At 42.1% G+C, this 12,365-nt stretch overlaps 1 protein-coding gene across 5 annotated transcripts in view; it reads left to right on the top strand.

Annotated features, from left to right (window-relative positions):
* rbfox3a (RNA binding fox-1 homolog 3a) overlaps positions 1 to 12,365 on the top strand; it is a 173,127-nt gene that overhangs the window by 139,518 nt on the left and 21,244 nt on the right. For all 5 annotated transcript variants that reach the window (XM_070858201.1, XM_070858204.1, XM_070858202.1 and 2 more), the window contains one exon: positions 2,116 to 2,180. In XM_070858201.1, coding sequence (XP_070714302.1) covers positions 2,116 to 2,180 — 65 coding nt within the window. The remainder of the gene's footprint in view (positions 1 to 2,115; positions 2,181 to 12,365) is intronic.

Genomic DNA, 12,365 nt, shown 5'->3' on the forward strand with positions numbered 1-12,365 from the left:
TTGTGAAGAAACAACCATTAACCTTCGGGAGGAGGGCCGCTGTTTAGGAATCGTTTAAGATCCTTGTGAAAGGTTTATGAGAGATTTATTTGAAGAGCTGTATAATTGAAGCTATCTGCAGGATGATTTCTCTTACCTTTTAATTTAATTTCTAGCTTAATATTTAAAAAAAAATCCCATCTGAATGTTAATGAGCCTAAAACTCCCATAAGGGGGAGGGAGGGGATGACTTTATTAGATAGGCAGCCCTCCGTGGACCCAACAATACCCAGTCCCATTCATTCAATTGCTGTTTAAAAAGTGAATGAGATGGCACAATGCCAGGGGCCCAGGCTGCAGTCCCTGTGTTTTAATTAACACTGTGCTTCGCACGGTATCTGAGGGGTTTAACAGTATTGAGGTTTCAGATCGATCTATCACTGCCATGCTCTCCACATCCTCTATCGAAATCTCTGCACTGCCTGATTCCCATTCCGAACACACTGCTGAGACACTAAACACTTCACCAGCCCACCCGCTTTCCCAAAGCTTCAGCATTGCAGCCCGTGCAGACCGATCGGTCCATTACAGGTGCGAGCACACAGCCCAGTTGTTATCGGTAGTGCCATACACCTGGAAGTATGGGCATATAATATTATCGTTCCGTTAATTCAAAATAACGAGAAGTCACTTCTCTACAGGGGAAACTTATCTACCAACCATTGATTTCCAATCTATTCAAATTTCAACTAATGAGATTTGTTCAGGAGTAAGCTGGTAAATGCGAAGATTTTATTTTCAACAAATATCGCAATTAACAGCTTTGAACTGTCCCAGTCAAAACCCAGGTTACAAAATGAGATGAGACTGAACCCAGCCACATTGCCTTCCCCGCAGTTGACACTGAGCATGTTCGTCCCTTGGTTATTTTCACTGTTGTCAGTATGGCTGGGTGATTTGTTGTCGATGTCTATCGTAATATTCCACTAAGCTTTGACCAGAATTGGCAGGGCAGATGCTGTGGCATTTCCACCATTGTAAAGCTGACAGCAACTGGATTTGTAACGGTGCCACAAAACATTTAAATTGTTTTCTTTAGACTGGTGTTAGCAATTAGTGTATTGGAGAGGGCAAGATGGATAGTTTCGGGGCATGTCGATACTCCAGTGTGGCATTTATGAAAACATCCATGTGTTGCTTAAGAGCTCGTCAACCACAGCTCAGATTGAGCAGTGAGCAGCACAACCAAATCCATAACATCATTTTTTTTTTAAATGAAGACAAAAAATCATTTGCAAACTTGACTTCCATCTCTGAAAGAATCACCAATCTAACAACTTTTCAAAAGGCAGAAATTGAACATTACTAGTGTAATCTGAGCATTCAGCAATGTTTCAACAAACCCGAAGCCTCCCTCAGAAAAACGGTGTAATAATTAGAAAGGCCCCAAATAATTGACAAAGAAAATCATTCCCTGACACTAGATTTCCAGTTCCATATGTTTACACAGCTTTTAATCTTCGAGAGCCGACGCAATTCACTGGGGGAAGCGAGTTGGTTTAGCATGCTGCAGGCAAAGATTAACTCCGTTTGCTTTCTAAAGTGTCTGCTTGTTTTCACCGATACTCTGTCATCTGAGAAAGGGGATCGACAATTACAGTGACGGTTCATGTCAGGTTACCGCCGTACAGGTCTCTCAGTCTTTGCTGCCCATCACAGAATTCTTTAACATCAGTGACCATTGTTCTGTCCAAACCGCTGGAAATTACATTTTTGCATTTCACACCAACTTAAAGAAAAGTTTTTTTTTTGTATGAGGAACTTGCCCAGGGCTAGCGTAAAATGGCGATAATGACTCTATGAAATTATGCTTACAAAGTGGAGTAAGTGGTACCATCTAAACACTACAAGAGTGCTTTACATTTACTTTAACTGGCTCCCGATTCCAGGTGGCAGCAATTGGCAGTGACCATCAGTCCACTGCTCATTGGTTGACTGCCTCTGCAGTTCCTACTGTTTACAGTGCCTCTACCTCTCTGACCATTTCACTGCCTCTACATTCCAGACCCACCGTCATTTACTACAGCATCGATCTACTATACGCAGAATATAATCAGGCTCTTCTTTCTATTGCAGGGAGGCTATGCAGCATACAGATATGCCCAGCCTGCTGCTGCCGCTGCCGCAGCATACAGTGACAGGTATGACCATCGAGCGAACGCAGGGACACCACTTTATTTATTGGCTCATTTCTTTCTGTTGTGTAAGTTATCCTATCGTTCGCCCCTTACATTTATCTCAAAGCCTGGATGAGAACAGTGAGTTCTACCTGCTGTGAAGTTGGTAAACTTTTTTTTTATTTTAGGGCTGAATTTTTTTTTACACGTGGCGTTTTATGAAAGAGGCACAGTTTGCCAGCCTGTGCTTGCCACCGGTGAAGCTCCATGATGCCAGTGGAGTCTCACAAAAATGTTGGCAATTGTAACATAAGGGAATGAACTAAATACCAAGTTACAAAGCCTTGACCGTTAAATAGTATATATAGATGTATTTGTAAATAAATTGAGGCTTATCGAAGTGGTGTAAAGGAAACACTGGACTCATTTAAACTGAGAGCCTTTGTACGATTCACTCATACCTCAGCATAAGTTAAGGCTTAGATTTAATTTCAAGTTAGTTGTGTGAAAAGCAATTAAATAAATAAGGAAATAAGTGGCACTAATTCAGTTCTTTTATGGCCTCATAATTGGATCAATTATATAGAAATAGCCAAGAATTTGATGTTTTGAAACCCTGATCAAAGGATAAGGTATTGTGACAATGGAATCATGGTGAAGGGATTATGATTCATTATAAAACGTTTTAAGCAGATTAAAACACACAGGGTGGATCAGGTTGAATAGTGGAGCTGACATCAGAAGGCGGATTTTATGAATGGGAACACCCCATGGGCAGCCTAGGCCACTAGCTGTTCACATCGAAGGTTGTATTGTCCGCAATTTTCCAACCATTAATTTTAATAGATTACAAATTGTGGGCAGTGCGCCCATGATTTCCCGATATGTGTGGCCTGTGGCCAAGGCCTCCAACCAATAGCATGCATTTGTCAAAAACCACTAGATCAAAACTTGAGCAGTTTATCACTGTCATCCCGACCCTGAGATGTGTTACTGCCTTGGCAAAACATTCCAGCGTGTGTTACTCTGAAACTGCCGCCTCAATTTTTACTCCCGCCTGGGAACGCTGCAAAATAATTTCCTAATTAATCTTTTTTAACCAATTATCAGGTCTGGAAATGTGCATAAGTTGCACGTTACGTGATGTATATGCTGTGCTAATGTCACTGATGCAGTGAGTGCATTCTCTGGACCCGATTTTCAGCAAGTAAAGAGGCACATGTCTTGCAATCTGGATTTTCTAAAGGGGTGTGGATTATCTTTAGGTTCTGCTGTGAGGAGAATATTCTTTCTACCGCAGCAAAAGTCAGCCTTCCATTTGTCGTTCATTAAGGAGCAAGGGTGCACTGGCAGTTACCACACAGATAGTCCCCTGAAGTCTGAGGTCATCAATCAAAGGCTGCCTTGAGTCACATACCAATTGTATAAACGAGCAAGATCACAACATTTCCCCTGTGCATAACCTCCTGTACTTTTTATGATTGCACCATCATAGCAGCAGGTAAGTGCTTGGAGCCACAAAAATAAACTTCAGGGCCTTTAGTTGCTGATCTATTGGGCTGCTTTTATCGGTGAAGCCGGCACAAAAGATCGTGGAATTTTAAGCGCGACTTGTGTTCAGCGCAACTCAGGCTTCCACGATCTTTTGCACTAGTTTTACAAACATCACGCTGGAAGCAGGCCCCGCCCACAAAATTGGCCACACCCACAGGGGGGGATTAATCACCACTGATTGTGCTCGTTTCAAGGAGGCTCCAAAAATTAAGCTGGTTCATTTGGGTTCACTAAAGGTACTTTTTCAAAGATTTTGAATATAATTTTTGTTTTAATTTTCTAAAAATCTCATTACTGTATCCCAATATAACTAGAAAATTGTTTCATATATTTTTTGAAAGTGAATATCAATAATTTAAAATCAGGTTACTCAGAGGTGGTGCAATGATACTGTGATTAAAAATTTTTTATTTTTTTTGTGATAAACCCATTTTCAGCTGTTCTAGTCAAACCAAGTGTAATTTCTAGTGTAGAAAAAAGGGAGACAATCAGTGGAGCTAAAATGGACTCCCAAAAACCAGGCAAATTGGGAGAAAAATCAGTAAAAAAAACAAGTTTTAATTTACCAATTTACAAATCTCAAATATAGGGAGGAACATTTTTTTGAAGCAAATTTTTTTTAAACGTTGCCTGATTGCGCTGGTTCAGGGCAGATTTTGCAATCTGCGATATGCAAATGAGTTTGAGCGGAAGCTCACGAGGGAAAAAATCATTTTTCAAAACGGGCACAAATTGCGCTAAGAGCAGATATTCTACCCAAGGTTCTTCACTTTAAATTTAAAACAAACTGGAGTAGAAATTCGCCTTGGACTGTAGCGCTAAACAGGCGTTATCGCCTCAGCTGCTTGTCTTACTCAGTTCTACTGAGCTCAGTGGAAATGAACAACAGGCAGCGATACAATATCACCCAGTTTGCGCAACTGCCCAAGAGGAATTTCTGCCCCAGTATCTCAGGGATAAGTGAAAGTCCGATGGCTCCCGTGAACTATGCAAATACTTGTGTGGTTGCCATTTAGCTTAACTCTATCCTATTCAAATCTCTTTCTTGCTCTTCGAGTTTTAGCAGTGTTCGAAATAAAAACTTGTCTTTTTACTCCAATGCAGTGCTGAGGGAGTGCTGCTCTGTCAGAGGTGCCGTCTTACGGATGAGACGTTAAGCCGAGACCCCCATCTCAGGTGGACATAAAAGATCCCATGGCACTATTTCGAAGACGAGCAGGGAAGCTATCCCCGGTGTCCTGGCCAATATTTATCCCTCAATCAACATAACAAAATCAGATTATCTGGTCATTATCACATTGCTGTTTGTGGGAGCTTGCTGTGCACAAATTGGCTGCCTCATTTCCCACATTACAATAGTGACTACACTTCAAAAGCACTTCATTGGCTGTAATGTGCTTTGTGACATCCGGTGGTCATGAAAGGCACCATATAAGCGCAAGTCTTTCTTTTTTACTGATTTTTCTCCCAATTTTACTGTTTTTACCCCCATTGATTTTATCCCTTTATTTTACACTAGAAAGAAAACCTTAAAAAAGCAGGTGTTTGCATTAGCAGTCAAAACTGACGGTAAAGTTCCTTATGGATAAAATTTCCTCCAACCTCATTGGTAATAGAGGCCAGAAGCTCATTTTTAGTTCTGAGGTGACATACTGCTTTGTAGGTTGGGAGGTAAACTAACAGCTGGCAGTAGGATAAAATGACATAATTACATAGAAACATAGAAAATAGGAGCAGTAGTAGGCCATTCGGCCTTTGAGTCTGCACTGCCATTCAATATGATCATGGCTGATCCTCTATCCCAACACCATTTTCCCGCTTTTTCCCCATACCCCTTGATGCCTTTTGTTTCTAGAAATCTATCTATCTCCCTCTTAAATATATTCAGTGACTTGGCCTCCATAGTCTTCTGTGATAGAGAATTCCACAGGTTCACCACCCTCTGAGTGAAAAAATTTCTCCTCATCTCGGTCTTAAATTTCCTATCCCGTATCCTAAGACTGTGACCCCTTGTTCTAGACTTCCCAGCCAGGGGAAACATCCTCCCCGCATCCAGTCTGTCCAACCCAGTCAGAATTTTATACATTTCAATGAGATCCCCTCTCATTCTTCTAAACTCTAGTGAATATAGGCGTAGTCGACCCAATCTCTCCTCATACGACAGTCCTGCCATCCCAGGAATCGGTCTGGTGAATCTTCGCTGCACTCCCTCTATGGCAAGTATATCCTTTCTTGGGTAAGGAGACCAAAACTGCACACATTACTCCAGATGCGATCTCACCAAGGCCCTGTATAGCTGTAGTAAGACATCCTTTCTCCTGTACCCAAATCCTCTTGCAGTGAAGGCCACCATACCATTTGCCTTCCTAACTGCTTGCTGCATCTGCATGTTTGCTTTCAATGACTGGTGTACAAGGACACCCGAGTACCTTTGTACATCGACATTTCCAAAGCTATCACCATTTAAATAATACTTTGCCCTTATGTTTTTCCTACAAGAGAAACATATTAAAGGTGTAGTTTAGCAGAGAAATATTCAGCAGTTGACTACTTTGAGAGTCATTGCAGATAGTGCTGAGGCACTGTTTGACAATCTTGTTGCATCTCCGGAAGCAGAGCTGTCAACATTGAGTAAATCCCAAGTGTGAGATTTTCAATTGCAAGTCAGCCACCTCCTGCCAAAAAGCTAAACACTTTTAAAAGTGCTAACTTGTACCCATCACAATGGTCGCAAAGAACAGTCTGTTCCTGGTTTAATCCAGAGTTCATGCTCAAAAGTCAACTAGTTTACAAAACTGTACTGTAGTCAGTTACTCAGCTTTAAATAATATGCCAGGTGTCTGCTGGTAACTGCTAACTTCGCAGTAGAATCCTCAGTCAGAGGAACCTGATCGAAAGACCAGTCACAGCTAATGGATGAGCTTGGGTTTTGTTATTAGTCTACTTTCATCAATTCTTATCCTGGTTTCTACATGAAGTACTATTTGCTAACCGAGAGCTTCAACTGGGGGAGTGGGAGCAAAATAAAAGTTGGTCGGATCAGTCCCACCTCTGAAAAATTAAAAAAAAACCTTATGCTATCTGCTCCTGGAAGTTGATTAATGAAGATCATAATGTATAACCCAGATTGTCCCATATTCCTGGTGGAAGAATAAATGGCTAAGGGAGGTGGCAGTGAAAATTGAACTGCTGATAGAATATAAAGACACTTTTACATTTCTGCTGGGATTTCAGGAGCGCCATTAGTGAATGTTGGCTCTTGTTGGGGAGTCAGTGGATGCACGAAAAATTGGGTCCCTGATGCCATCGGGATCATGAAGGTCAGGTGAGTTATTGTCAGTGTATTGTGCACTTGCTTTTGATGGCAGACTATTAATGTGAAAGTGCTTTAAATAAGAAATTCCTCCAGGGTGGCAGAAAGCTTTTCTTGTCCTGTTAGCTCTGCACCTCTTTGTGTAAGTAACAGAAGCTCATATCCATTGGAATTACGAGTAAAAAGTCTGTAAGAAGAACATCTTTAACACATCAAACAATAAGCAAGCACATTTCAAGTGGAACTTCATCAGAGCTTAGTGCTATTCCCCAAACTCTCCAGCTCCCCCGGGAAATCTTTATTCCTGCAGCATTGTCTCAAATATTTTACTGATTTGCATGGAATATAATGTGCTAGCAGAAGTGGGTGGAGTGGGTGAGTTCAAGAAATTGTTTTCGAGCCTAATTCTTCAATTCAATTTGTGAGACTGCTATCGTGCACAGCTAGAGAAACCAACTTCAACTCATTTATACCCTCCAACAATATAGAGACTGGTTGATGCAGCAGTGCCAATTCCTGGTAGTGTGAAGATTGCAATAGATTTCTGACCAATTAAATATAGTTTATTTGTGACAATGTAAATATTACAGCTGAAGTGGCAATCTAAAATTAGGGCAGATTCCTGGCAATGTAATTTTTATTACAGATTCCTGCTAATATAAAGGTCATGATCAGATTTGACCATGTTGACATCATAGTGTATTGATGGCAATTTAAGGATTATATTGGGTTCTTGATTGGATTGCAGGCAGTCTGTTCACAATCTAAGACATTGCTAGATATTAATGTGAGAATCAAGAGATAAAACTCACGGTTTTCTCTCACTTAAGTGTTAAACATTTATCAAGATAGGTTGACATATATCAATATTTTTTGATTCCTCATGAACTCTCAAGTAAGTTAACATTAAAACCATGCAGTCGGTCACAGCATGGAAATAATGTCACTGTATAATGCTGACAGACCTCATATAGCATGTATTTAATTACATTGTCTATATATTTCCCCACAAAGGCTGTCTGTCTTGTGATCTACAACATACACCATAAATGAATTTATGATATGAAGCCTGTATCTGTAGACATACAATTTTTCAATCCATTACAGTCCTTCAAAACACTAACAATTGGCAGACTATTCTCTTCGAAATTGTTTTGGAGAAGAATCAAAACAGTCTTAAACCGTTTTGTTGGCAGTCAGTGATTTGCCGCAAAAACAATGAACAGAATTGCAAAGAAATTGTCTGTGGAGCGATGTCACTGTCTCTGTCCGAAGATATGAAACTTTTTCATAAATCCGGGTCTCCGACTGTTCTGTGTTATGAATAGCATTGATAACACAACTAAAAGTCGCAAATGCATGTACAGGATTGAAATTCTTCTGAATATCAGGAGCATAAATGCTTTTTATGTAGGAATGTGGAAAAGTTGGACATAAATAAGTACGGGCACCAACAAAGGGGTCACACATTCATTTTCCAAAATCTCTAAAGTGATGAAATCCAAATCTTGCGTAGCTGCCCACAAGAACAATGTATACAGAGGAAGGTGAACGTGGAAATGTAAGAGTGCCTGAGGAAGACGTGGATGAGTCACTACTGGAGATCAATATTCAAAAGGAAACCATATTAAAAAAAAGTTAATGGAACTAAAATTAGAAGTCACCATCACTAGATGGTGAGCCTCCCAAGAATACTGAAGAAGGGATGGAGACATTAACTTATAATTTTCCAAAAATCTTTGGAAACGGGAATTGCACCAATGGGAAAATGCTACACCCCTGTTCAAATGATAAGCCAGGAAATGCTACCTCAGTTCTGGCTTGTTAAACACGGTAATCGGTTCCTGTCTATTTTTGTTTTCAGAATTTCCACACAGCTCTGGACAAGGTGCTACTGCATATAAACAGGCTATGGAATTATGTTTACTATGTTTAATATTTTCTGTGGCGTGTTTCGGTTTCCCCTTTCAAGATGACAGTCTTCCTTCAGAGAATCTGATGACTATCTGTATCACATTAAATTAATTTGCCAATTTGAAGCGCACACAGTTTTAAAGGATTCTCCCAGATGAAAAAAAGATGTGAATTTATTCAAATGCAGGTGTTTTCCTGCTTTTAAAATATCGCAGCCATTCGCCCTTTCACACAAGTCCCTCTGAGTGGAAAGATGATTGATTTAACTGTGTATAACATTCAAAGTATTACATCATATGCAGCGCGATCGACTTGATTCCCTCAGAATTCCCTCCCTCCGAGCCACGGCTGCTTTGTCACTTGCTGCAGCCTTGTTATCTGCAGCACACAGACCTCATTTGCAGTCTCTCACTTTAAAGAAGTATCCGAGATGTTGGCTTGTTTGCTGGCAATCACGCAAATCAATACATTTGCAGTTTAAAAAAGTTTTTTTTCTTGAACAAAGAAAGATGAAATTGTGGAATCCTGCTGTAACTGAAGGCACGGGCCTTTGCAGGCACACACTCGTTTTATTAATGCACGTCAGTGGAGTCTGTCAAAAGGGAAACTACTGGAGCAGGCCTTGCTGAAGGCGAGGCTGTGATTTTTAAATGGGTTTGAAACAAAATGTATAATTAAAAATTATTTATTGGCTCATAACAAGAACATAATGAAAAGATAAATTTATCCGGACTCTTTCAAACTGCTGCTACACTCGGAGACCACTGGCTTTCAACTCTTGGGACAAGGAAAGATTTCATTTAATAGTGACTCCTAAAGCGCATGCCGTCCGTCACCTTTATTGAGAAGCTGTTTCTATGGCACTGTGTAGTTATGCTCAGGATTTTCTTATATTTATGTTCCAATTTCCTCCCCTTTGTTCCCTTTCTTTCCTGAAAGTGCCAACTCCTTACTTGGGTATGGTTCCACAGATGTCGGTAGCGCTGCAGTGCCTCCTCTAAGTAGTCATTTCTTCACTTCTGATCCTTGACAGTGAGTGTCAGCAGACCATGGGGGATATCACATGCAAGCCCAATCTAATTCTCACCAGATTTCCACATGTGCGAATCTTCCAACACACTTTACTGGAGACCATTCAGAAATGGCCATTTTTCCCCTCCTTTTTCCAGTTAACTCTGCACAGACCGAAGATTGAACCTGAGAACTTCCTGGTCTATATGGCTTGTACTAGGCTTTAAAACACAGTCCAACTATGTGCAATTTATGTGCTCAAACAAGTTGGTCGAGCGTTTCCATCTACCCCTGACAAGCAGAGCTAGAAACGAACATGGAGATACACTCTGTTGCATCCCTGCTCCCCGCAGTTCATTGCCAGTTAATCTAGGGTGGGGAACTGCATTCATTCATAGGTGGCTCGGCGCATAGTAGATACATACAATTGAGGGAAAAGCACCATTTGCACTCTTGGAAAGCTGGACGAGGGTGAACTGTTAGGCCCAGTGTGCAGGGTTCAGAAATCAGTGGAAGGGAAGTCCTAGTGCAGAAACTGAAGAGGAGCTGGGGCAAGTGCTTTGCATGCACATGCCCGATTAATAATTCTCATTTATACAGAAGAATTTTTTTCCTATTCAGGCAGCTCGCTGCGGGACTACTGCAACAAGTCTTACCCCCGCCCCCACCCCAGACTGCTGTAACTCCCCAGCAAAGTCTGTAGATCCCACCTCCTTCACATTCATTGTCCCAGGATCAGAACGGCACCCAGGGTCAGTTGGTCATGTCCAGGGCAGGCAGAGGTCCCACACCTCCTGGAGACGTGCTCCAAACAAAGGGTGGGGGAGTTCAGGTGGAAAGCCTAGGGGGCCGAAATTGCCCCGTCCAGTAAAGCCTCTGGCCACCTGAAAGTGGCAGCCATGGGGCGGCACGGAATGGCCGCCGAGTCTCCGCAGAGGGGTCGCCATTTCGGAAATTGACCTTCCTTGGTTTTGGAACAGTGTCCGGGACTGCTCCGCCAGTTTTCCCGTGCCGACCCCTTACTGACTGGTGGGGGACCCCCTCGGGAAATTGCCCCTTTCCCAGAATTGCCCGGCGGGAGCGGCCCCGCCGCTGATCAGCCCCCAACAGCTTTTGCTGTTGGTACGCTCTCGGTAGCATGGCGGCACAGCCTATCTTGGGTGCCAGGCCGCAGGCCCGGCCGAAACTCTCCCCGGTGGCCCAGTGTTTGCCACTAAAATGGCTGTAGAGTTAGCAGCGGCCCTCCCCTTTAGCGGCAGGGGAGAGACGTTACGACGCGCCTGCGCGATGACTGACAGCCTCGGCTACTCCGCCCCGCCCCCACTTCCACGCCCCCCTTGATGAAGCCACTAAAATCCTGATCCAAAGAAACTCCCCGAAGTGCTGAATTGCGACGGTTAGGCCGCTCCAATGCATGGGGCGACCAGAACACATCGAAACCGATAGTGTGCCTCGTTTCAGGCGGTGGGCAATTTCGGCACTTAGGCCTTTATGAGCAAGATTTTTTTTTTAATCTCAAAAACAACTCATTTCAATTTACATCACGGCAAATTATTTTAACCAAATTCAAATTCCAGATCTATGAGGAAAAATGTATCATTAGTATTTAATAACTGAGTAATATTCATTTGTACAGCAGTCAAATCAAATTGTTTTAGTGAATTTAGAGAGATCATTTGAATAAACATTTCCATGTCTTGATTCGAGTTTAGACTGGCTCCTCCAGTGCTCCTATATCATGAGATGACTTTTCCTATATATTGAACCAGCTTTTGCCTCAGGGTTTAATTCCTGTTTTCCTCTTGTAGTGAGATCACACCAACATAGAAACATAGAAAATAGGTGCAGGAGTAGGCCATTCAGCCCTTCGAGCCTGCACCATCATTCAATATGATCATGGCTGATCATTTTTGCAACTTCAGTACCCCATTCCTGCTTTCTCTCCATACCCCTTGATCCCTTTAGCCGTAAGGGCCACATCTAACTCCCTTTTGAATATATCTAACGAACTGGCCTCAACAACTTTCTGTGGTAGAGAATTCCACAGGTTCACAATTCTCTGAGTGAAGAAGTTTCTCCTCATCTCGGTCCTAAATGGCTTACCCTTTATCCATAGACTGTGACCCCTGGTTCTAGACTTCCCCAACATCGGGAACATGCTTCCTGCATCTAACCTGTCCAATCCCGTCAGAATTTTATATGTTTCTATGAGATCCCCTCTCATTCTTCTAAATTCCAGTGAATATAAGCCTAGTCGATCCAGTCTTTCTTTATATGTCAGTCCTGCCATCCCAGGAATCAGTCTGGTGAACCTTTGCTGCACTCCCTCAATAGCAAGAATGTCCTTCCTCAGATTAGGAGACCAAAACTGTATACAATATTCAAGGTGTGGCCTCACCAAGGCCCTGTCCAACTGC

Source organism: Pristiophorus japonicus, chromosome 16 (assembly GCF_044704955.1).
Source record: "Pristiophorus japonicus isolate sPriJap1 chromosome 16, sPriJap1.hap1, whole genome shotgun sequence".
NCBI classification, from domain to species: domain Eukaryota; kingdom Metazoa; phylum Chordata; class Chondrichthyes; family Pristiophoridae; genus Pristiophorus; species Pristiophorus japonicus.